Raw genomic sequence first — 27,011 nt, 5'->3', positions numbered from 1 at the left:
TACGTTAGCCAAATAAACACCCCCAGATCTGGCCTGTTCACGGTCAGTTTTACAGCCCTAGGTTTATGGGTCTGATTAAAGCCTCTTGTTTATAACCTTAGGTTTATTAGGTAAGGATTATTGCTAAGTTAGTCAAAACTGCTGTAGTTGCTGGCAATTTTATCTCAAACGCAGCTCATGTAACTCTAAAAAAATATATTAGGAGAGTTTTTATTTCAAGTTCATATAAAGAGAATTCATAATAATTCATAAAAAATGCTGTTAGTTTCTAAAAAGTGTTTAATTATAATAAAATAATATAATTAAGAATGAGCAGAAAACTACCAACATGTGCCACATTGTCTGATGGAAAAGAATGCTCAGAATTCAGTTTTAAGCAGAAAGACCATTTAAGAACATTCAGGTTGTATAGTTCTTATGCATAGTCATATTTCCGTTAGCAATAAAAGTAGAAATTTCATAGTTAAACATAGTGGGCTTAGGACTGAAGGAAATAAATAATATTACTTTGTCTAAATGATATGGAACAATGAAACTTTCATGAGGAATATATAAATTGTAGGAGTGTTGATAAAATTAAAATCCAGTATTGTTTTAGAATAAAAATTCAGGTGCAATTTCTTAAGTCTTTATGGTATGCTCATGAAGACCTGCTTGCCACCTGTGCCAGTCAGCTTTCTACTATTATAAAAAAAAACAATACCTGTGGTAATAAACTTAAAAAGAGGAAACATTTGGCTCATAGTTTTGAAGATTTCCATTCATGACCAATTAACCCATTGCCTTGGGCCTGTGGGGGTTGAGTTCATCAAGGCAAGAGAACATGGTGGAGGATGCCATTCATTATGTGGCTGAGTGTGAACTAGAAGAAGAGGAGGGGCCAGGGTCACAATAGCCCCTTCAAGGGCACACCCCTAATGACCTAACTTCCTTCCACTAGGCCATACCTCCTAGTAGTATCATAGACTGCAGACCAACTCTATAATGCATGGTCCTTTGGGGACATTCAAGATCTAAACTGTAGCACTGCATGGAGATGACAACTGTGACATTCACTACTTCACTTCAATGAATGCTGTCCCCTCACTTGTGTGCACTTTGCTGCTTTCTTGAGAAGTCCTAATCTTCAGTAAAGTGTTGATGGCTAGCCAAGAAGCTTTCACATTTCTAACATCTGAACTGCTTTTGTGTATGTTTATCTGTTTCTGGCCTTGGACTAGCAGAGTGGTCACCTGTTATTATAAATAAGATGAAAAAAATGGATTTTCCTTTGATTGTGATATTCTGGCATCCTGGGAGTTGTCATACGTATCCCATACCAATGATTCAGAGTACAATAAATACACCTAATGGGCCTGAACTAAATTAAATCTTTCTTCTATGATTTACAAGGCAGCATGGGATTATTCCCGGGAATATAAATTTTCATTATATAGGAATTGAGACGGTAGAGTACATGTAAGAAATTAGACTAAATCTTTTCTGAGATTTATCTTTCTAGAGTTTCTGATTTTAGTCTTGTCATTTGTCTCTAAATGGAAGACCTGGATTCTAATTAGAGGTGGACTCCTGAGTGAGAATCCATAAGGAAAAGTGGAGAGAATATCGTCTTTGACCTTTGACTCGTCATTTCATGTTTCTGTAACCTGGTTTTGCCACCTGTACAATTAAGATAATATGTGGATATCAAATGAAACAAATTAGATACAGGACAGGTTTGCAAATTTTAAAACAACACAAAGGGAAACAGAGACCTACTTAGGGCTCTTTAGGTCTGATAGCATTCTATACCCATCCATCCGGTGCCCAATCCCTTTCTATTCTCAGGGTGTAATTTTGCATTAAAATCATGCCAATCTGTGCCTGCATCTGGGGTTCAGGAATCTGAGCACAGCTATGTCTGGCATGAGCATAACCTGGAGGGCAGCAGCTGCCACTCTAGCTCTCAGTCCAGTAGAAGTTTTCAGAAAAGCAAGAGCTGAACTCCGTGGGCTTACAAGCCCCCACCCAGACCCAAACAATTGCCTGTTTACCATGGCAGATTGTAGCCACTTCAAAGCAGAGACTCAGTTCACATTTACCTAGGTTTTATGAGAAAGGCTCTTATTCAGTAGCTGAGATACAGAATGGAAGGCCTCTTTGGTACTGAGAAAGTGTTTCTGGCAAATCCCTTTAGGTCACAGAGGGAAATATAAGAACAAGTGATCCTGCCCTCTCTTGTACCCCTTAGACTCATCCTCCTTGGAAGATCCACTGACTCAGCCTCCTTTGTATTCAGCCAGGAACACTTTCAACTCACCCTTTGACCCTTACTGTCAAGAATGCATCTTTCCATCATCTTTCAGATCTCTCCTCAAATGTGCTTCCCCAAGGAAGACTTTTCAAGGTTCTCCAGAATGTCAGGTCCTCTTGTTTTATGCTCTCATACCTGTACTCTCCTTCCTAGCATATATTGTCATTGGTAGTTTTGCATCTGGGTGGCAAACTGCTTCAGTCTGTTTCCCTCCTAGATTGTAAGCTCTGTAAGGACAAGCCCTGGACCCAAGCGGTGCATCTGATAGGAGAATCTTACTAGTCAAAATCCAGTTAGACCATCAGTTAAAAAGCATGTCAGGTGTTGGGTCCAAAATTTTGTTCTCTGTTGGCATAAGGCAGTTACTACGGTTTGACTGTGTCCCCTCCAAAATCCAGGTGATGCCAAGTGGTGATATTAAGGCACAGGGCTTTTCAGAGGTGATGAGGCCATAAGGGCTTCTTTTATTTCAAATGGAATCAAAGGTCTTATTAAAAGGGCTTCACTCAGCATTCAGCTGTCTTTCTGCCATATGTGGACACAGCAACAAGGCCCTCACTACACCCAATGTCTGTGACTGATTTTAGACTTCCCAGCCTCCAGACTATGAGAATAAATTTTTGTTCCTTGCAAATTACCCAGTCTGGCTGGGTGCAGTGGCACACACCTGTAATCCCAGTGGCTGGTGAGGCTGAAGCAGGAGGATCGTGAGTTCAAAGCCAGCCTCAGCCAAATCGAAGCTAAGCAACTCAGTGAGACCCTGTCTCTAAATAAAATACAAAGAAGGACTGGGGATGTGGCTCAGTGGCCAAGTCCCCCACAGTTTAATCACCAGTACCCCTCACCCCAGCAAAAAATTACCCAGTCTGTGGTATTATGTTATGGCAGCACAAAAAATAGACTAAGACCCCAGTCTTATTCTCTTTTTCTCAGTCTTTTCTATTCATTTTCCTTCCCTCCTTTCACCCTGCACTACGCTATGGCTATCTTCACCTCTGAAGGCTGCTCATAGACTTAGCATATATATCAAACTTTTCCCCTCTCCACGCTGTATGTCCTCTGAGAACAGGTGAGAAGATGAGGGGAGGGAACTGTGAGGGGAGGGAGAAGGAGCTGCCACCAGGAGCTGTCCATGAGCATGAGTGACAGTTGAAAAACCTTAGACCTCAGGGAACAGTATCTTGAAGGGGTGTCTCTCAGGGGACTAGAAAGCAAAGACCATGGCTTCTTGTTCCTCAGAGGCATTCAGAGGGGCTTACAGAGACAACTGTTCCTGCTCATGTTAGGGCATGCACTCCTTTTCACTCCCACCTCAGCCTGGCACTAATCAGGAAATTAAACCATTAAGCCTCCTCTCATTCTGCTCTCCCCTTCTGTCTGGGTTAGTGGCTCATTTCCTTGCTTTGCTTTGCAGGCCATTTTAATACTGATAGCTCCACAAGTGACTTCTCAGGAGGGCAAAAACCATATACAACATTAAAAAAAAATATTGAGCATCAATTAATCTTTATCCATGGAGGTTAAGTGAGGAGGAGCTTGCTGTCAGGCTAGCACAGGAAAATCCCTGCCGCCTCCTCGTGAAAGAAGCGCTCACTGCCACGTTGTGTAATGAATCACCAAGCTTGCAGCACACCTGAGGCGTGGCTAAGGCACCAAGGAGGAGCTGTAGGCGAAAAACTGGCAAGAGGCAGGGGCACAGCTGACGCTGGCCCACAGGCTTCTGAAGAAAGCCCCACACACACCCTTAGCCACCTACCACCATCTGTTGTTCTACAGAACTCGACGACACTTTCTCGTGGGTGATGGCGTTGGACATGAGCTCTCTCTCTGACTGTGTGCCCACTCATACTCCCTACACAGAAATTTCCTAGCAAGGAGACCCCCTCCAGAGAGAGTTATAGGAAATGTTAGTGTGAGAAATTGCAAGCTAACACATTCAAAAAATAATAATAATGCAGACTCTACTCTTAAGAGGAGAAATTAGTTATGGTTAGAGGAAGCACATTTATCTAGGCAAATTCTTGACTCATATGACCTCAGAAACTGGCTACTTCAATACTGTAAGTTAGTAACTGCAGAAATTGGGACCCTAAAATGTAAGTTTCTTGATAAGTCCACAGACTCAAAATAAGAGACAAAGTCAGAATTAGAAACTCCACCCACAGTTTCACTCACAGGAGTGACCATCAGAATCTGCTGAAACTAAAAATATACATTCCTGGAAACCATTCTACTTAATCAGAAGGTCTATCGTTGGGATCAAAGAATCATCAATCTCTCAGAAGGTCCCAGGTGATCAATCAGATTTGGAAAACCTATCCCAGTTTCCTCTCATCTTGGTTGTTATTTGTATCCCTAGAAGAGGCAACCTTCTAGCTTCTAGAAGATCATATCTCATCTGAGAATATTAGACAGGGAAGAAGGTAGGTAACAACAGAGTAATAAGGAAGGACTGGGGTAAATAAGGAATGCAGGAACTGTAGCAGATCTAAGTATGTGAAGCGGACAAGAGGTTTTCTATGTTACTGTTCAGGCTTGGGAAAGGTCTCAAGGACTGGACTCTGAATAATTTTTATTTGAAACAGATGAAGAAGAGAAGGATGAGTAATTTCTAAATGTCTCTGGAATCTCCATGCACTTTTTCTTTCCCAAAGCCACTGCCACCGTGTTCCTTCCAACATTTAAAATACCTTCCATTGGTTTTACCATCACCTTCCTTCCTTGAGTACCACCTCTCGTGGGTGATGGCGTTCCTTCCTTCCTTCCTTGAGTACCACCCTTCTCCAGCCTGTTCTTCAGATTGCTGGTGGAGAAACTAGTCACAGGTACAAAGTCATCCTGGTGCTCCCCTGTCCAAATCTTTGCCATACCCCTCCCTATTTATAAACTAAATTCAAAAATTCTCACAAGTGCTTTTAGGGCCCTTCCTAACCTGGTTCTTGGTTATCTCTTTAGCTCCATTTTCTTTTTTTTTTTTTTTTATTGTTGGCTGTTCAAAAAATTACATAGTTCTTGATATATCATATTTCACAATTTGATTCAAGTGGGTTATGAGCTCCCATTTTTACCCCATATACAGATTGCAGAATCACATCAGTTACACATCCATTGATTTACATATTGCCATACTAGTGTCTGTTGTATTCTGCTGTCTTTCCTATCCTCTACTATCCCTCTTCCCCTCCCCTCCCCTCCCCTCCCCTCTTCTCTCTCTGCCCCCTTTACTGACATTCGTTTGTCCCCCTTGTATTATTTTTCCCCTTCCCCTCACTTCCTCTTGTATGTACTTTTGTATAACTCTGAGGGTCTCCTTCCATTTCCATGCATTTTCCCTTCTCTCTCCCTTTCCCTCCCACCTCTCATCCCTGTTTAATGTTAATCTTCTTCTCATGCTCTTCGACCCTACTCTGTTCTTAGTTACTCTCCTTATATCAAAGAAGACATTTGACATTTGTTTTTTAGGGATTGGCTAGCTTCACTTAGCATAATCTGCTCTAATGCCATCCATTTCCCTGTAAATTCTATGATTTTGTCATTTTTTAATGCAGAGTAATACTCCATTGTGTATAAATGCCACATTTTTTTTATCCATTCATCCATTGAAGGGCATCTAGGTTGGTTCCACAGTCTAGCTATTGTGAATTGTGCTGCTATGAACATCGATGTAGCAGTGTCCCTGTAGCATGCTCTTTTTAGGTCTTTAGGGAATAGACCGAGAAGGGGAATAGCTGGGTCAAATGGTGGCTCCATTCCCAGCTTTCCAAGAAATCTCCATACTGCTTTCCAAATTGGCTGCACCAATTTGCAGTCCCACCAGCAATGTACAAGTGTACCCTTTTCCCCACATCCTCGCCAGCACTTGTTGTTGTTTGACTTCATAATGGCTGCCAATCTAACTGGAGTGAGATGGTATCTTAGGGTGGTTTTGATTTGCATTTCTCTGACTGCTAGAGATGGTGAGCATTTTTTCATGTACTTGTTGATTGACTGTATGTCCTCCTCTGAGAAGTGTCTGTTCAGGTCCTTGGCCCATTTGTTGATTGGGTTGTTTGTTCTCTTATTGTCTAATTTTTTGAGCTCTTTGTATACTCTGGATATTAGGGCTCTATCTGAAGTGTGAGGAGTAAAGATTTGTTCCCAGGATGTAGGCTCTCTATTTACCTCTCTTATTGTATCTTTTGCTGAGAAAAAACTTTTTAGTTTGAGTAAGTCCCATTTGTTGATTCTAGTTATTAACTTTTGTGCTATGGGTGTCCTATTGAGGAATTTGGAGCCCGACCCCACCGACTGTAGATCGTAGCCAACTTTTTCTTCTATCAGACGGCGCGTCTCTGATTTGATATCAAGCTCCTTGATCCATTTTGAATTAACTTTTGTGCATGGCGAGAGAAAGGGATTCAGTTTCATTTTGTTGCATATGGATTTCCAGTTTTCCCAGCACCATTTGTTGAAGATGCTATCCTTCCTCCATTGCATGCTTTTAGCCCCTTTATCAAATATAAGATAGTTGTAGTTTTGTGGATTGGTTTCTGTGTCCTCTATTCTGTACCATTGGTCCACCCGCCTGTTTTGGTACCAGTACCATGCTGTTTTTGTTACTATTGCTCTGTAATATAGTTTGAAGTCTGGTATCGCTATACCGCCTGATTCACACTTCCTGCTTAGCATTGTTTTTGCTATTCTGGGTCTTTTATTTTTCCATATGAATTTCATGATTGCTTTCTCTATTTCTACAAGAAATGCCGTTGGGATTTTGATTGGCATTGCATTAAACCTATAGAGAACTTTTGGTAATATCGCCATTTTGATGATGTTAGTTCTGCCTATCCATGAACAGGGTATATTTTTCCATCTTCTAAGATCTTCTTCTATTTCTCTCTTTAGGGTTCTGTAGTTTTCATTGTATAAGTCTTTCACCTCTTTTGTTAGGTTGATTCCCAAGTATTTTATTTTTTTTGAAGATATTGTGAATGGAGTGGTTGTCCTCATTTCCATTTCAGAGGATTTGTCGCTGATATACAGGAATGCCTTTGATTTATGCGTGTTGATTTTATATCCTGCCACTTTGCTGAATTCATTTATTAGCTCTAATAGTTTCTTTGTAGACCCTTTTGGGTCTGCTAGGTATAGAATCATGTCATCTGCAAATAGTGATAATTTAAGTTCTTCTTTTCCTATTTTGATGCCTTTAATTTCTTTCGTCTGTCTAATTGCTCTGGCCAGTGTTTCGAGAACTATGTTGAACAGAAGTGGTGAGAGAGGGCATCCCTGTCTTGTTCCAGATTTTAGAGGGAATGTCTTCAATTTTTCTCCATTCAGAATGATGCTAGCCTGAGGCTTAGCATAGATTGCTTTTACAATATTGAGGTATGTTCCTGTTATCCCTAGTTTTTCTAGAGTTTTGAACATAAAGGGATGCTGTACTTTGTCGAATGCTTTTTCCGCATCTATCGAGATGATCATATGGTTCTTATTTTTAAGTCTATTGATGTGGTGAATAACATTTATTGATTTCCTTATATTGAACCAGCCTTGCATCCCAGGGATGAATCCTACTTGATCATGGTGCACAATTTTTTTGATGTGCCTTTGTATCCGAGTGGCCAGAATTTTATTGAGGATTTTTGCATCTAGGTTCATTAGAGATATTGGTCTGTAGTTTTCTTTCTTTGAAGTGTCTTTGTCTGGTTTAGGTATCAGGGTGATGTTGGCCTCGTAGAATGAATTTGGAAGTTCTCCCTCTTTTTCTATTTCCCGAAGTAGCTTGAAAAGTATTGGTATTAGTTCCTCTTTAAAGGTTTTGTAAAACTCTGCTGTATACCCATCCGGTCCTGGGCTTTTCTTAGTTGGTAGTCTTTTGATGGTTTCTTCTATTTCCTCAATTGATATTGGTCTGTTTAGGTTGTCTATATCCTCCTGACTCAATCTGGGCAGATCATATGACTTAAGAAATTTATCTATGCCTTCACTATCGTCTAATTTATTGGAGTATAAGGATTCAAAATAATTTTTGATTATCTTCTGTATTTCTGAAGTGTCTGTTGTGATATTGCCTCTTTCATCCCGTATGTTAGTGATTTGAGTTCTCTCTCTTCTTCTCTTCGCTAGCATGGCTAAGGGTCTGTCGATTTTGTTTATTTTTTCAAAGAACCAACTTTTAGTTTTGTCAATTTTTTCAATTGTTTCTTTTGTTTCGATTTCATTGATTTCAGCTCTGATTTTAATTATTTCTTGCCTTCTACTTCTTTTGCTGTTGTTTTGCTCTTCTTTTTCTAGGATTTTGAGATGAAGTATGAGATCATTTATTTGTTGGTTTTTTCTTTTTTTAAGGAATGAACTCCAAGCAATGAATTTTCCTCTTAGAACTGCTTTCAATGTGTCCCATAGATTCCGATATGTTGTGTCTGTGTTTTCATTAATCTCTAAGAATTTTTTAATTTCCTCCTTGATGTCTTCTATAACCCATTGATCATTCAGTAACCTATTGTTCATTCTCCAAGTGATATATTCTTTTTCCTTCCTTCTTTTATCGTTGATTTTCAGTTCCATTCCATTATGATCAGATAGGATGCATGGTATTATCTCTACTCCTTTGTATTGTCTAAGAGTTTCCCTGTGACATAATATATGATCTATTTTTGAGAAGGATCCATGTGCTGCTGAGAAAAAAGTGTAACTGTTTGATGTTGGGTGGTATATTCTATATATGTCAATTAAGTCTAGGTTATTAATTGTGTTATTGAGTTCTATAGTTTCCTTATTCAACTTTTGTTTGGAAGATCTGTCCAGTGGTGAGAGAGGTGTGTTGAAGTCTCCCATGATTATTGTATGGTGGTCTATTAGACTCTTGAACTTGAGAAGAGTTTGTTTGATGAACATAGCTGCACCATTGTTTGGGGCATATATATTTATGATTGTTATGTCTTGTTGGTGTATGGTTCCCTTGAGCAGTATGTAGTGTCCCTCTTTATCCCTTTTGATTAACTTTGGCTTAAAATCTATTTTATTTGATATGAGTATGGATACTCCTGCTTGTTTCCGAAGTCCATATGAGTGATATGATTTTTCCCAACCTTTCACCTTCAGCCTATGTATGTCTTTTCCTATCAAATGCGTCTCCTGTAGGCAGCATATTGTTGGGTCTTGTTTTGTGATCCATTCTACTAGCCTGTGTCTCTTGATTGGTGAGTTTAAGCCATTAACATTTAGGGTTATTATTGAGATATGGGTTGTTCTTCCAGCCATATTTGTTTATTTATGTTACTAAACATGGTTTGTTTTCCACTTTGATTATTTTCCCCCCTTTAGTGTCCTACCTCCCACTGTTGGTTTTCATTGTTATTTTCCATTTCCTCTTCCTGTAATGTTTTGCCAAGGATGTTTTGAAGAGATGGTTTTCTAGCTGCAAATTCTTTTAACTTTTGTTTATCGTGGAAGGTTTTAATTTCATCTTCCATCCTGAAGCTTAATTTCGCTGGAAACACAATTCTTGGTTGGAACCCATTTTCTTTCAGTGTTTGAAATATGTTATTCCAGGATCTTCTAGCTTTCAGAGTCTGTGTTGAAAGATCAGCTGTTATCCTGATTGGCTTACCCCTAAATGTGATCTGCTTCCTTTCTCTTGTAGCTTTTAAAATTCTCTCCTTATTCTGTATGTTGGGCATCTTCATTATAATGTGTCTAGGTGTGGGTCTCTTATGATTTTGCACATTCGGCGTCCTGTAGGCTTCTAGGATTTGGGGTTCTGTCTCATTCTTCAAGTCTGGGAAGTTTTCTCGAATTATTTCATTGAATAGATTGCTCATTCCTTTGGTTTGAAACTCTGTTCCTTCCTGTATCCCAATGACTCTTAAATTTGGTCTCTTGATGTTATCCCATATTTCTTGGATGTTCTGCTCATGGTTTCTTAACAGTCTTGCTGAGCTGTCTATGTTCTTTTCAAGTTGAAATACTTTATCTTCATTGTCTGATGTTCTGTCTTCTAAGTGTTCTACTCTGCTGGTAGTATTCTCAATTGAGTTTTTAAGTTGGCTTATTGCTTCCTGCATTTCTAGGATTTCTGTTTGTTTGTTTTTTATAACCTGTATTTCCCTGTATAGTTGATCTTTTGCTTCTTGGATTTGTTTATGTAATTCATTGTTGAAGTGATCTTTCATTGTCTGATTTTGCTGTCTGATGTCTTCCTTGAGACTCCAGATCATCTGAAGCATGTATATCCTGAATTCTTTATCTGACATTCCATCAGCTGCAGCTATTACCTCTTCTAAAGTTGAGTTGACCTGCAATGCTTGTGGTCCTTTCTTTCCTTGTCTCTTCATACTGTTCACGTTCCTTTCTTCTTGGTGAAACTGTTGTGCTATTGAATTTTCCCCCTATATATTTATATTGGTCTTGTATAGTTGCAAAGTCTCCCTCGCAGGCGCGGGCGGCGGCTCTGCCCCTCCGCCAATTCGGGCAATGTGCCTACCACGCCGGCAGGCCGCTGGGCCTGCTCTGCCAGTCGGTAGCAGGTCCGCCGTCCTTGCAGGCGCGGGCGGCGGCTCTGTCCCTCTGCGGGCCGCTAGGCTTGTTCTGTCGGTGGTCGCAGTTCTGCCTACTTTGCAGGCGCAGGCAGCGGCACTGCCCCTCTGCAGGCCTCTGGGGCTGTACTGCCAGTGGGTCGCAGGTCCGCCTACTTTGCAGGCGTGGGGGGGGGGCGGCTCTACCCTTCCTCAGGCCACTGGGCCTGTTCTGTCTCTCGGTTGCAGGTCTGACCTGTTCTGATGGTGGTCTCAGTTCCGACTACCTTGCAGGCGCGGGGGGGAGGGGGCGGCTCTGCCTCTCAGCAGGCCGCTGCTCCTCTTCTGCCGGTGGGTCGCAGGCCCGCCTACCTTGCAGGAGTGATTGGAAGCTCTGTCCCGCCGCGGGCCACTGGGCCTTTTCTGTCGGTGGTCACCCTTCCCCTACCTGGCAGGCGAGGGGGGTGGGGCGGCTCTGCCCCTCAGCAGGCCGCTGGGCCTGCTCTGTGTTTGGTCCCAGTTCCCTCTACTATGCCGGCGCAGGGGGAGGGGGCGGCTCAGCCTCTCAGCAGGCGGCTGCACCTCTTCTGCCGGTGGGTCGCAGGCCCGCCTACCTTGCAGGAGTGATTGGAAGCTCTGTCCCGCCGCGGGCCACTGGGCCTTTTCTGTCGGTGGTCACCCTTCCCCTACCTGGCAGGCGAGGGGGGTGGGGGGCGGCTCTGCCCCTCAGCAGGCCGCTGGGCCTGCTCTGTGTTTGGTCCCAGTTCCCTCTACTATGCCGGCGCAGGGGGAGGGGGCGGCTCAGCCTCTCAGCAGGCGGCTGCTCCTCTTCTGCCAGTGGGTCGCAGGCCTGCCTACCTTGCAGGAGTGATTGGAAGCTCTGTCCCGCCCTGGGCCACTGGGCCTTTTCTGTCGGTGGTCACCCTTCCCCTACCTGGCAGGCGAGGGGGGTGGGGCGGCTCTGCCCCTCAGCAGGCCGCTGGGCCTGCTCTGTGTTTGGTCCCAGTTCCCTCTACTATGCCGGCGCAGGGGGAGGGGGCGGCTCAGCCTCTCAGCAGGCGACTGCTCCTCTTCTGCCGGTGGGTCGCAGGCCCGCCTACCTTGCAGGAGTGATTGGAAGCTCTGTCCCGCCACGGGCCACTGGGCCTTTTCTGTCGGTGGTCACCCTTCCCCTACCTGGCAGGCGAGGGGGGTGGGGGGCGGCTCTGCCCCTCAGCAGGCCGCTGGGCCTGCTCTGTGTTTGGTCCCAGTTCCCTCTACTCAGCTCCATTTTCAATGCTATTCTCCATACCATGAGCTCCACACAAAAAGACATATCTGTTGGGCCCCAAAGATATTGTTATTTTTTACATATTTTCTTCATATGGAATTTCTATTTCCCACCTTGCACTTAGACAAGACATATTCTTCAACTCAGTTGAAAATAGTTTGTTTGTTTGTTTTAAGAAAGAATAAGGAGGGGCTGGGGGTATAGCTCAGTGCTATTGTGTTGCTCAGCATGCACGAGACCCTTAGTTCAGTCCCAAGGACTCCCCCCCAAAAAGAAAAATAGGATAAGGAAATAGAACTTTTAATAAGGGATTCTAGGCTTATCAGAAAAGAGGAGGACATTGGTGGGCATCCAAGACATTGACATCTGTGTTTCTTTTGCCAGTGGGTAAAGTAAAAATGAAATAGAGGAAGTTATGAATGTTCAGGCATGAAATGATTTCTGATATATTTATACCTCGATCAAAGACAAACATCATCTTGTATGATTGGTTAAGAGACAAATATAGATATGATAATATTGGGCCCAGTATTCAAATCCAGATTAAAATTTTGGACTCATTTATAGAAATAGGTAAGTTGGGAAATGCAATTACTATTTGTAAATCATTTTGCTATAACTTTCTCCTCCAATATCGTTAAATGGCAAAATGCAACTGATGCTATTTTAGCTAAGAGCAGGAGAAAATAAATCCTTGTGGCATCATGCATCTGTCAAGGGATTTGATGTTCGCTAAAATTCCTTGGTATTAAGCAAGCAATCATTTACTTCTAAAGGGGAATTCTCATTGATATGTATGAGCTAAGTACTCTATTATTTATAGTTAAATGCAAATTGATATGTTTAAGAAAAATGCAAAATTAGGGGTCTTGTGTATTAAAAGACCTGAAGTGGTAATTATAAATCCAGTGTGAATAATTTAAATACAATGACATTACAATATACTTTAATAAGCCTAGGTATGGCTTTGGAATGCAATAGGGCATTATTTTCAAAAGGTCTGCGCATGAAACACAATAAATGGGTGCTCTGGAAAATACTTAGTAGTTGTAAAAAGTGTTTCAGTGGAATCTACAGTGGAAAAGTGGAACCAGCATTAGACCAGAGGTTTTTTAAAAAGAGTTGTTCAACAGAGATTTCTGCAATAATTAAAATGAACTCTATGTGTACCATCCAGTATGGTAATTATTGCCACATGTGGTTATCAAATACTTACATAGCTAGAATGACTAAGAAACTTAATTTTAAATTTTATTAAATTTAAATTATACATTTAAACATAGTTGCTCATGGCTGGTGGCTACCATATTGAAAACCAAGCTTTGTATGTGAAATACAAAAGTCTTTTAACCTTTGTGGTCCTTAGTGTTTTTCATGAATAAAATAGTTTAAACAAAATAGTACTTAACATTCTGTGGATGCACAGATTTTGAATTGTTCTTCTTCCCCCCACAAATCCACAAGTGAAACAGAAAACAATTGAAAATCAGTAAGGACATCTTACTGAGACTAAGAAACTGATTAAGCAATTATGTACAATCTCTCACCCCAACTCCACTTACACCCAGTTAAAAGAATGTTATAAAATTAGCCTAAGGAAATTTCATTTCTAAGAATCAGGTTAAATAACTCAAGTCTGGCACACTGGAATTCGGGTTAGCTATTATTATTGCTGCTTTTGGTATTTTTATAAATGAAGAAGATAGACTAGCCAGTTTTTCTCATAAAATCTGAAAAAAAATTGTAGATAGCCCTGATTTTCAGTTCTTAAGAAACTTCTGGAGCTGAGGACATGTGAGTAATTAATAGGGATAACATATAAACTAACTCATAAGATTGCAGGTACAATGATAATTTTATTTGGTTGATTAACATACTGTAAACACTTCTCTATTTATTTCAGAGCTTTCCTTCACAGAGAAGATAGAAGTCCAAGAGTGTGGGATGAGTTTGTGCAGATGCATGGAGAAAAAGGTAGAGAGAGGTCTGTGGGACAAAGTGGCCCCCCACAGTACAGCATAGCCAGATGGGAAATCCTCAGAGAATGGCAGAATTGAAAGGAGAAGCATCAGAGACTCACTTTAACTTAGAAGATTCATTGTTAAAAAATTGCCATTAGGAATTTTTATTAGGAAATAACCTCAAAATTGTACAAAAATGTCTATACATTAAGTTGTTCATATATGTACATTTTTAAAATAACAAATCCTGGAAATCACCCATATGCCTAACAATAGGGAAGGAGGCTATAGAGCAAACACTCTGTAGTCAAACAAAGCAAGAAGAATAGAGAAATGAGAAGTATTTCCAAAATTTACTTTATAGTATAAAATAAGAGAATATGATATGAGGAATATGATATTCAGCTTTATAGATTCAGGATCTCCAAATATATAATAAGGAGAATAAATAAATAAATATTAGAGAACATAAATAAATATATAAAACACACATACACATGTGTGTTTATATTTATAAACAAGTACATAAATGTTAATATTTTGATATATTAGGATCAGTATATACCTAAATAAACCATAATATTAATATTTTTTCTCTCCAATGGTAGAGTAAGTTAATACTCTTAGATATTTATTTTAGTTTCTTCTATGATTACCATATATTTACAATTTTTTTAAAAAAATATTAATCTTATCAAAAATATATTTTTAAGAAGTCAAAGACTCCATTGAACTAATAGAATAGTAAGTAGTCAGATTAGCAGATGTCACCATATTTCTAGATAGTACACAGGAAAGTCCATTAGTTATGTGTAATAAAATGTCACAGGGTACCAAGAAAGGGTTAATAGTCTTCCTAGAATACCCTGTTTAGACATAGGAAGAAACTCAAGTTTATTTAAGGATGAATACATACTAATAAATGGCTGTAATATTCATCAACATCTATTGCCTTTGGTTTTATATAAACCATAAATATAATTTTCAAATCTCTATTTGTCCTTAGAAAAAGCTATAGCGAATACAGTGACCTCTTTATAACATTGGAGTTGCCCACTGAATATTCAAATGATCCCCTAAGACAATATTAGTAGTAAAGGTCCCCAACCACCTGGACACTATACAGAGTACCATTGCAAGAATTTTTCAAAATCTTGGCTATTTAAACAAACTAAATCTGTGTCTCCTACTACACAGAAATAGCACAAGATAGCTACAAACTGGCGTTAAAAAATATATTAGGAAGTGCTTGAGAGCACGCAAACTGCTCTGTAATGAAGTCATTAAACTGGATGAAGCTAATTTCTGAGGTACATTCTAACCTACCACCTAAGCCAGCAAGCAGAAGTCAATAAACTTTTATGGGGTTCTGTAACCAAGCCATTCCTAGGAGCTAAATTACCAAAGCCCATTATAAGGTGTGTTTGACCAGCAAAACCTGAACTGACATTTGCTGCACAAGAAAAATAAAGTTAGCAAATGGGCACTTAAATTTTCTGCTAAATCCATAAGCTTATGTGTCATCTGAGAAGAGCCATACTTATGTATGAATTGGGAAGCAAAATTGCATCCTGCTTTGAACAATTAACATGAAGTCGAGCCATTCAAGCAAGGTTCAAAAAGCCGGCCCTATGAATGTTTAGAACTGTGCGTAATCTGACAAGCTGTGGTGCACAGATACTTGAGTAGGCCACTAGACTGAAGGCACGGAGACAGCAGATCTTATATCCATCTTATATCCATCCTGGGAACAGTTGGTTCCCAGCATATGTTCTGGGCCTCACAGGCAATGTTACCAAAATATTTTGGAAGGAATGTCTTGGTGTTCATCAAAAAGGCACAGCTGAAAAGGTGAGCCCTATGTCCTCAAATGCTTAGTTTCATTACCAATTACCAATGAGGACTTCATTTTTAACCCTTTGTATCTATCTCTATTACATAGACCAAAAGGAGCAAAGTGTGATGTAAGTTGCCTCTGCTCTTCACTGTCCTGCACCCTATTTTCCCTGTTCTGAGAACCTGGTAATGATCTCTCAACCTGTGGCCCACCCATGAGTCTTAGTGTCCCTACATTAAAAAAAAATACGCAAAGAAGTGAGGTTCCTCCAATTTGTGGACATAAATAGATGTAGCCCCTGCTTTATACAAGACTAGAAATCATAGGATTAGCAAAGCTCTTACATGTCAGTTAATCCATTCCCAAGACCTCAGGCGAAAACAGAGGCCTAGACAATAGTAAATGAGATATATTTGGACACTAAGTCTTCAGAAACAGTGCCATGCCATGAACAATTTACACAAAATACACACTGACAAGTTGACCTTACACCATCTCACCTCCCTATCAGATTAATAGAAGAACATCAGTCTTTCAGATGAATGTTTAATATTATTAATTGCTATACTACTAAGGAGTAGCCTAGGGTGATAGTTAAATGTGGACTCAGATGTGAGCCACAATTCGAATACTGTATTATTCAGATAATTGGAAGATTAGGCAAAGTTTTAACTGTTGCAGGTCTCCATAATGATGTTGGAAAATGATGTGAGGATCACATTGATACCAATCTCATTGGAATGTTGTGATGGTAAAAAGAAAGAAAGTGTGAAAAGTACTCAAAAGTGTACCTGGAACATAGTAATGGCTCCTAAGTTGGTGTTTGTTTTTATTCTTTTGGCCACATACTGCTATTAGGATCCAAAATTATAAAGCATGGCTTTTAATTTTCAAGTTAAAAAAAAAACAGGCTTTATTTTTTAATTTGCACAGCCATGATCTCATTTAACGCTGTTATCAGTTCTGCAATTTAGACAGGGGAAATATTAATAAGGAGAAAGAAACTAAGTCCTTTGGCTTTTATTCTATGAGGACTTCACTGAAGAATGAGAAAATGAGACCTGGAACCCATATCTTCTGGATCAGAGCTGAATTTCTCTATTTTTTACCTGAGGATGAAAAGAATTAAAGCTTAAAAATCAGATTGTCTTGATTAAGACAAAATTGTAGCAAAGGAGAAATCTGCATTTCAATATTACCAAATATACCTTGTGGGACTCTCAGAGAATGTGCTGTGTAGATTGAGCTTTCTGGACAAAGGGAAGACCTGTCACTACAGCCTTTCAAGGGACCAGAGCCACTGGGAAAGGCACAGTGCCAGGATTGAAGGCCATTGTAAAGAGGGATGCATGGTGGTCATTACGTGACACCACTCAGGGGCTCCTGTGACTGCCCTCAGAACTTAGAGTAACAGGGGCTTGGCAGGCATCCAAAGCAGATAAAATGTATTGCAGGAAGTTTGGCTTTGCAGATGGCAGAAGCCCTGGTTACACTGTGCGGTTCCATTTCTCTCTCACCCCGGTGCTGTGCTCATATCTTCTCAAAACCCTGACGTTCAGTAAGCAGTGGAATAAATGGGGTCAATGTTCGCAATGGTCTCTGAGCTGGGAAATGTTCCAAAATGGGCCTGTCCAATCTACATAATGCTACTCATAGCTACCACTCAGCAACCAGACACTATTGGACAAAAAAAAAAAAAACAAAAACAAAAAAAACAACCAGGAGTTGAGGTTTCTGCCTGAATGGAGAGGGTCTAATTATGGCCACAAGCCAAGCACACCTGGAACTAATATATGGAATACATCAGAGCAACACAAAGCCTGGAATCAGGTTTCAGAAGTCCTGAATGCTACCCAGTTCTGGCCCTAACACTGATAATGCTGCTAACTAGACATTAGTCAAAGCATTTCTGCTCCTTAAATGGGGGCCTCCTTCTCTGCAGAAGTAGATTTAATTATAATGTTAGTAACCTTTCTGATAGGCACCACTGTCTCTGGATAATGAGGAGATGACGGCAGAGTCCTTTCCACCAAAGGTCTTGCCAGTCCTGTCCAAGTCAACCTGTATTCGCCTGGTAGAGGAATCCAGGCTCAACCAAGCAAGTGTCTCACCCCTCAGGGTTGTGGCTAACAATGGGGTTTCTCTGCCTTTTCTGTAGGTTACAATCTTCATGGACCTTGAAGCATCTTCCACGGAAGATGCTTCTGTAGAAGCCATCCTCAAAAGTGAAGAATTGCATGTGAAAGAGCTTCAAGTTCCCCTTCCCTCTGGAAACCGGAAGATAGTCTGTTTATCATAGATGGTTCAGTAGGACTTCCGCTTGTTGGACCACCCTTCTCTCAACTCCTCCTGTACATATTCCCCCACCTCACTGCCAACTGTGGATCTACCACGTCACCTACTATGCTCTTAGGTAGGTGTCATTATTATACTCACTTTAAAGAACAGTTGAGTATAACACAGCAAAGGCTTTAGGTTTAAATTACTATATATTGAATATAATAATTTTATGACTCTAAATTATTATATATTGAATATTCATATATGCTTACGTATTTATAAGCAACACCAATTGAACCTGTTGCTACTTCACCTCACACTGTTGTACAACCAGAACTTTTTTTCTCCCCTTAGAATAGTTCTCATAGACACATGTTGAACAAATTAAGTTGGCTTTTAAAAATTTACTTTTATTTAGAAACAGCTGCAAGCTTCCTAAGTATAAAAAAAATAACCTAAAGATTCTTATTATTGGGAGATTTTTTTAAAGGAAGGTTTGCTCCCTTCATTCTCAGAGGAATTGTCTGTCATTTGGCCCAAGGGAGGAAAAGCTTACATAAAGAATAGTAAAAGCCTTAAAGCAAGAGAAATTTATCTTTTAGCTAGCCCATACAGCACCTTACGTTACATCCATCTGTTAGAAACATAAAATGGCATATTGTTAAAACAAGACACTTTACGAAAGTTCTCATAAAAACTGTAAAACTCTAAAATATCTGCAATTTGCACAATACATCTCAACTCTGTGCAGTGTACAGCTCCAGAACTGTATGTGACAATGTTGAATTTAGCCACAGATAGGACTATTGACTCTTAGAAGGTTCACCTTGATTTCAGGCTACAAATAAAATAAAATTTAGAATGCCAAGTAGCACTGATGATCGTTATCATGAGTATCTCTGTATTTGTGGACACCAACCTCTGGCTTCCTTAATCAATGATTGCTTCTCCCTGACAGAGTGCCAAAGACGGAGTTGTAATGCAGCTGAGAGTCTGAAAGCTGGAGGAGAAGACAGAACCATATGAATGGTCTCAGCCTGAGCTGCACTGTGCACAGTAACTCACTGTTCAGGGACTGATGAATCGCACCTTCAGAGGGGTTCTGTGAAGATCTACCTTCCAGCCTCTCCCTGCACTGCGTTCATCATGGGGGCTGCACCGAGGCCACAGAGTGTGATGATAAGTCCATTTTTTCTCTGCCCTTTCTCACAGCGGAGAGATAATCATTACCATTCATAAGGCTCTTTATATTTTAAAAAGTCCTTTTACCACATGTATCATCTCAAAACTTGCTCCCTTGACAATGCTCTTAGGTAGGTGTCATTATTATACTCACTTTAAAGAACAGTTGAGGATAACACAGCAAAGGCTTTAGGTTTAAAAGTTAAAATGCCTGACTCTAAATTATTATATATTGAATATTCATATATGCTTATGTATTTATGGATGTATATACTTTATATATTTTTCAATGATAACCACACATCTCAGAATTATGAAAAGTAGAAAGGGTAGGTAAGAAGAAATGGGGCACAATGACTGCTAAAATAAATATATTTCTAATAAAATGTCTAACTCCTCAGAACTTTCTAGTCTAAAGAGAATATCTTTGAACATGATGTGTTGATTTTATCTGAAGAAGAAATACTGGGTCATATTCATAGGCATAGTTACAGTAAGGCCAACCTAGATAATAAAAAGTTCTCAAGGCTGGAGCGCAGCTCAGTGGTAGAGCACATGCCTACCACGTACCGGGCCTGAGTTCCATCCCCAGAATTGGGAAAGAAAAAATAAGCAGCCGCAGTTGCAGCTGTAATATTCCTTGAAATGAATCAACTGAACTAACTGGGCATTCCAGACAGATAGAGCAGCTTCCACTAAGAGCCCAGGAGACAGCACCGATGGTGTTATTAGTTCAGGGGTCTGCTTCATGCACTTGGTGTTGGCAATTCATGGGACACCCATTCATCCATTCATCCATAGTGTTGCAGAAGTCTCTCCTGTGTCTGGCTTCAGCAGAATTCTGAAGTTTCTGCTTAATTAGGGTAACTTGTTTTTAACACTCTGGAGCTCTCTAGGGATGGACCAACCTCCCCTCAGGATCTGCATGATTCTGCTTCTCGGAAGTTGTTCAAGTGGAAAGTAGGGATGGTGTGAATCACTCCCCCAAGTGGAGGAAACTTGAATAGGTAGTTATGTTTTCCTCTACAAGTAGGAGTTTCTTCTAGAAGACATGAGGAATGTTTTAGCCACAAAGTTCCAATGAGTTTCTAGAAGAATCCTGAATGCTTCTGGGAAAGAAGGAGGTTATTTTGTTGACATGTTCACTTAGTTTTCAATGCTTTTCTATTCAGATGTGCCATAGCTGTCTAAACTTACAGGGAGATGAAAGCAGCATAGAGGAGCCACTACAACATCCATCAGCAAATGGACCCCAATGCAAGACTTGAAAAAACAGTGTATGAGGGAGTGCTACTGGCTAGATAGAGCCCACACATCCATTCTCAAGAGGAATTTCCCCTGACATAGAGGATGAAAACTGAATTCACACTGTATGGCTGAGGGCAGCAACAATAGGCTGTGCCTTTTAATGGGTTTTTGAAAATGTTGCATTCCATCCCTTGGCAAAGGAAGCACATTAATAAAGGGAGAATGGCTGGTACCCAGCTACAGATAGCAGGGCTGCGCTGGCTCACTGTGATTACAAAGCTTGCTACATTTAATACATCCCCATATCCGCACTGAAACAGCTTCATTTAATAAAGCAGTATTACTGCTGACACAAATGTATTAAAAAGTGAGCAGAAGCAGGAGTCTAAAGCTCTTGGGAACATTCCACCTTCTTGGAAGAGGGGTGTCAGAGAGGTGTGGTCCTAAGTGGATTTGTACTTTCTAAGTAAAACCCAGAGCCAGCATTCTCTTGGATACTAAAAGACAATGGCAGTGGTATATTTTTCCTGCTAAAGCCAATGAAGAACACAAACATGAAACAGCACTTGTGGCTATTTATTTGGTGTCTGTACAGACTTGTGTGTGTCTGTATACATACATGCTTTAGCTAAACAGAGTCACACTTTCAACCTTTCTTGGAACCATGGGACCCTCTTAGATTGCCAATGTAGCATTCTTTTAAAAGCATTATTTTTATCTTAGGGAAATGTGGGATATTCTATTCAAACATGACAAAAAAAGTGGGGGGGGCTGAAAAGTATTGAATTTTAAGAAAAGTCACAAGAAGTTTGACAGACAAGTTTTCTTTTTGAAACAAGTTCATCATTTATCTCCTAAGACTTTTTATACAGACAAAGCTCAGAAATCAACTTGAAAGGAATCAGCATTATAAAATATAAATGTAGGAGGGAAGCCCAGCAATTATGCCTCATTTGGATCAGTCTGTGCGTGTGTGTGTGTCTTTGTGTGTTTAGTCTTAAAGGGAAAAAGAAAACAGCAGTCAGCTGTAAGAAAGAAGCCACAGCTTTATTGATCACTGCCTACACCATGCATTCACTTTCTTCTTGTAGAAAATAGGGATAGTAATGCTTTCTGCTCTCAAACCCCTGAGTTCATGTGAGGATTCAAATTGATGCCATAGGTGAAAATATTTGGAAAGGCAACAGCAATGTGAGATGTATCTATTCTGCTCACCATGAAATTATTGGGAAGTCAGTGTGCTCACAGACCAGTGGAAACATAACCAATCTGTGGTACAGGAAAACTGGTGGGAGGCATGGGAAGAAGGAGATGTATTTATGGGACTCCCATTATATGTCAGGACCACTTCATGCCCCCTGTCATGTTCAAGACAACCCTGAAAATTTGGGCTCATTATGTCCAGTAATGTCCAGTACCACATGACTTCAGAGTAATAGAAAGAATGCAAAACCTTTTCAGCTCACATGAAGAGTAACAGCATCCATTGCCCAAGCATCTATTACATCTGAGATTTGGCCCAGTTCTGCCAACGGCTATGTGATCTTGGTCAAGTCAACTTCTTCCTTTGGAAACCAAAGTAATTTTCCCATATTTAGTACTAGGAATACTACTTTCATATATATATATATATATATTTTTTGCTAAATCCATACACTATTCTCTTATTTGACTAATACTTTTCCAAATTTCCTAAGAAAAATCCATTAGTTCTGTACATAGAACCTGAGTATTTTTTTAACATACATCAAAATACACAGCAACTTTCCCAACACATTAAAATGCCCACCTATGACAGTGAACAGATGATCTTCTGCCTGTCTCCTAGGCATTTGGTAGACACCGGTAATTGTTAGTGCAGTTTAGCTCTGCAAACCTGTGTTCTATCCTGATCAAAGGGCCAGACCGATGCAGCGGACCTGGTATCAGCTCTCTTGGGCTTTTGCTTCTCTCATTCTGGCTTCTTGTTCTGTTTCAAATACTTTACCTCCATCCTTAACTTCTTATTTTTCTGCAGTCTTTTCCACTCTTATCTTCTAGCCATCTTCAATGCAAATTTCAACAAGCTTTTTCCGAGAAGAAATGTGGGCAGAAGTATGTGGTAGGTGTTATTGGGGCTTATAAAATGAATAAAGCATGCACATAATATATGAGTCAGGAGTCAAGACAGATGAAGACATTTAAGGAAAAAATTACAAAGAAACATACAATAATTCATTCTAGCAAAGACACAGTCAGAGTTGAAGAAGAGATATTCAAAGATGGACTCAGAGTTGAATGACACCATAAAGGTGACAAAATTCACAAGTCTGGTATAAGTCACCTAGAATTTGAACCTAACTGGCAAGCCTATTTGGTTAGGCATGCATATTTATAACAAATAAATAAACAAGTACATAATTAATTGAAAGCCTGTGCTATTAACCTCAGTCTTTAGTACTTTCTATGCCACAGACCTGTTTCACTCATTTGGCCATTTTACCTTCCCATGAAAATATTTCAGCAAATATTATATGTTCTTGGATGTATTTTTATGCTCACCCCTGTCTCAAAGTTATTTTGTAAAAGAAGAATGATGAGGCCCAAAGAGGCTAATAATCTTATGATGGTGGCAGATCTGGGACTAGGATGCCACAACTCTTTGATTCTCAGTGAAGTTGTCTTTTAAGACCTTAATGCATAATGGTGCTTCCAGGATCCATCACACTACTATAGCTCACTAAAAAGGATAATAATGAATCCAATATTGAAAGAAAAGATACTGATTGAGGTGATTTGTAAAGAAAAGAGGCTCAGGAGAGAGACTAGACGAGCATGGAAAGATGGAGACAGACGTACACATTAAAACCAAGACAGTGCAGAAGAACAACTGGTGGATGAGCAAGCAGATTCAACCCTTCTTAGGGCCTGAAAGGGGTATGTAAGGTGAGAGAGGATAAAAGTGGAAAGATCAAGCTCTCACTAAAAGATCCCAAAGTTAGTTTAAAAAATACCATGCAGGTACAAAAGGATGAGCCTGTACTTAATCCATTTTGGAACTAATGGTCTTGGAAACCAGGCTGGAAAAACAGGGAGGAACAGCAGGACTTGTAAATGAATTAAGTATATTTACTTAGAGATCATGGAGTGCAAATTCATGCTTTTCAAGAAGAGACAATGATGTCACCACCATTGGACAGCTTGCTCAAATTTACCTGGCTGTCAACAAAGAGAGATAACTAACACATGGCTTCTGAACTTTCAGGTTGGTGTATTTATCTACTTCCTTTGGGTTGGGTTGGGTTTAACATAATAGGCAATAGAGAGAATGATGATGTAAAGTACAATTTGAGGAAGGGAAGCTTGTAACTCTATGCAGGAAGGATTAAAAGAGAAAGGAAGTGTAAGAATAGAAATGAATGGGTGACTGCTGCTTCTAGGTCTTAGTTCATGACCAGGGCTTTTTTTGTTGTAGTTGCCAGTATTATCACTATCCCTGTTCCTAAGAATCTGATAAGTGAAACTTAAAACCAGTTTTCTTTTTTTTTTTTCAAAAGTCACCAACTTGAGGTTCCCACCCACCCTACCCATTATGCCTCCTGCAGGTACATCACCTTGCAAACAAGTTACCTCCTACAAGCCCTCTTGTAACCTCCTGAGCTTGCATAACTTCTATTATAATATCACAGAGTGAAGGAACAGTCAACCACTAGTCATGTTAAAATGCACGTAGGATATATTTCTGAACAACTACAGGGCCATTTATTTTCTGTCTGCCCAGATCCATGTCAACAGTTCACTTTCTGACTTTTGAAATCACAAAGAGTTTCTGTTGACCAGAATTTATCGAGCTATTTTAGAAAACACCTAATGTCAGCAAAGGGAACTATTTTTATCACTGTATGTTGTTTAACAGCCCTTGATGGTGATCAAATTTACTGCACCTATAAAAGGCAGGACAACCCAAGAGGCTGAGCCAAGAACTTTGAATTTCTAAAGAACTAAGCATTATACAGCAAAGATTTTAGCAGCAACCCACAAAACAAGGGGAAAATGGTGTCACTGAACAGACAAATAAAGACATAAAGAATTAGGCATATAGCCAAGTGGGCAACTATTTAAAAATTCTTAATACTAACCCCTCCTTGGAGTTTAGTAATCCAGAAAATATTTATTCGGCAGCTCCTACACACAAGGTTCTTTCTAGATATTCAGTGCAGGGGGTGGGAGGTAGTGTTAGAGGGGAAGACAACAGAATTAGTAGTTTCCCTTTAAGAGCTGCCCACACAGTGGAATGTACAGTAAGATGTTTTAAGTATTATAATAGAGGCCAAAGTATCATGCTGAAGCTGCCCAGAAGAATTGATTCAAGAGACTTTTTAAAGTTTGCTCTCAACAGGTGTGTGTGTATGGGGGAATTGGAAGCAACCATGTGGATTAAATCAACTTCTTTTGACTGAAAATTAATTAAAAGGACTAAAACTGCAGCCATTTAAAATGTTGACACTTTATCTATAAGTTATTAATAGAAAAGGGCTTTAAAAATGTGAAGGCAATTTTCTTATGAATGTTGACTATTCTCCACCAGAAAGAGAAAATGCTGTTAGCTTGAATAACTCTTTAGTGTTTCCAGGTAGTGTGGGCATTCTCAGCTAACTAGATTGATGCAGGGCCCAGACAAGGTTTTCCTCTCTGACCTTTCCTTATCTTTTTTTTTAAAGCCTACCAAGAATACAAAAATGAAAAATCATTCAGTACCCAAGAGAGTTGGAGCCAACTGAATCAGAAGATAGATCTTTGGTTAATTCTGAGGGAAAGTGTCTCTTCAGGAAGTTAGAATCTTGGTTTGGTTAGCTTCCTTTTTTAATAAAAAAAAATATTTTTAGTTGTAGACAGACACAACACCTTTTATTTTTATTTATTTATTTTTATGTGGTGCTGAGGATCAAACCCAGTGCCTCATATGTGCTAGGCAGGTACTCTACCACTGAGCTACAACCCCATCCCTAACTTTCTCTATATTGGGAGAAAGACCAACTGGTTCTACAGGAACTTTCTTGAGTCTCCCCTACCACAGTTGTGTAGGGTTCAGTTGAGGTTCCTCTCTCAGCATAGATTTTCATTTTTCAGACAGGAAGTTGGAGATCTGTAGAGAGGGTAGTGACTAGAACTGTTGATGACCAAACAGGAATGAATGTTAGGTCTCTGAACTCTTTGAGCAAACTCCCTCTATGATGACAATTGGATTGCTGTAAAAATCATTATTATTTTAAAAATTGCATTTGGAAGATGAAGTAACTAAGATGTAATACACAGGGTGCCATGAAGGGCTGATTCATAAACACACGTATGGATACTAAGATACAGGTTCAAATAATCCTTGAATTAATGCTCCTAAGGACTTGCATAAAATTGTCCACGAGCGGAAAGTGGTGGCTCACGCCTATAATCCCAGAAACTCAGGAGGCTGAGGCAGGAGGATCAAAAATTCAAAGCCAGCCTCAGCAGATTAGTGAGGCACTTAGCAACTCAGAGAGACCTTATCTCTAAATAAAATATAGAAAAGGGCTGGGGATGTGGCTCAGTGGTTAGTTCCCATGGGCTAAATCCCTGGTACTATAAAAAAAAAAAAAAAGATTGTCCATGAATGTATGGGAAGAAACATCAATAATGAGATATTAAAAAGCTATACCTTATACCATATACTTACAGGTCATGACTAAAATTAAATTGTAAAAGTTGTCAGTATATTAACAGTAATATATAGGAGGCCAAAGATTAGATTAAGGAAGATTTGTCCCATAATTTGAGAAACACAATAGGGTTAATGTTTCCCCTTGAAGGATTTGCCCTTTTTGGTTGAAGAGAACTTAATTTCTACTAAAATTATAGTAAGCAGAGTGTTAGAATCGGAGTGTACCTCACACATGTCATCTACTCATTAACTTGTACAGCTCAGAAACCAGGGCTAGGAAAGAGAGTGTATGGCTGCAAAGTATAAGACAAAATTATGGTCACTAAGTGGTTAGTTCTGGAGTCCGAACTAGAAGCCCAGATACAGAGAGGAGGATCTTGTTACCTCTGAATATTTTATTTTTCATTCAGTCACAATTCTGAATGCTAATTAATTCCAATGGAAGGGACAGAAGTCCCCTTGATCCATAATGTCAGATCCAGGGGACACTTTCTAAGCATGTTTTCTAAAGTATTTCACCTTCCTGGAGTTCTCTTCTCTGTTCAATGGTATGGCTCTTTGCTCTTAATATTCATCCAACTTCTCTGACTATTCTTACTAATTCCCTGTCACTGGGTTATAAAATATAAATGTTTAATAAAGATTTCCTGGAAACTCTCTGCTGCCTTCCACTGTGGGTTATGTGCTAGTAACTCTTCAAAGGGGATATCTATAAGCCAGACTTGATTCTGAGTTGCTGGCCTCCTGGGTATCTCCATATAGATTCCC

At 39.8% G+C, this 27,011-nt stretch overlaps 1 protein-coding gene across 4 annotated transcripts in view; it reads right to left on the bottom strand.

Annotated features, from left to right (window-relative positions):
* The window catches only part of Ctnna2 (catenin alpha 2), a 983,267-nt gene that overhangs the window by 377,654 nt on the left and 578,602 nt on the right, over positions 1 to 27,011 (bottom strand). The window contains exon 8 of one of the 4 annotated variants that reach the window (XM_071601249.1): positions 1,098 to 1,108. The exons of the other annotated variants lie outside the window; for them this stretch is intronic. Within the exon in view, the coding sequence (XP_071457350.1) occupies positions 1,098 to 1,108 (11 nt within the window). The remainder of the gene's footprint in view (positions 1 to 1,097; positions 1,109 to 27,011) is intronic. 4 annotated transcript variants of the gene reach the window in all.

The sequence above is a fragment of the Marmota flaviventris genome, chromosome 14 (genome assembly GCF_047511675.1).
Source record: "Marmota flaviventris isolate mMarFla1 chromosome 14, mMarFla1.hap1, whole genome shotgun sequence".
Lineage (NCBI taxonomy): Eukaryota > Metazoa > Chordata > Mammalia > Rodentia > Sciuridae > Marmota > Marmota flaviventris.
This window is presented reverse-complemented; position numbering and strand designations above follow the sequence as displayed.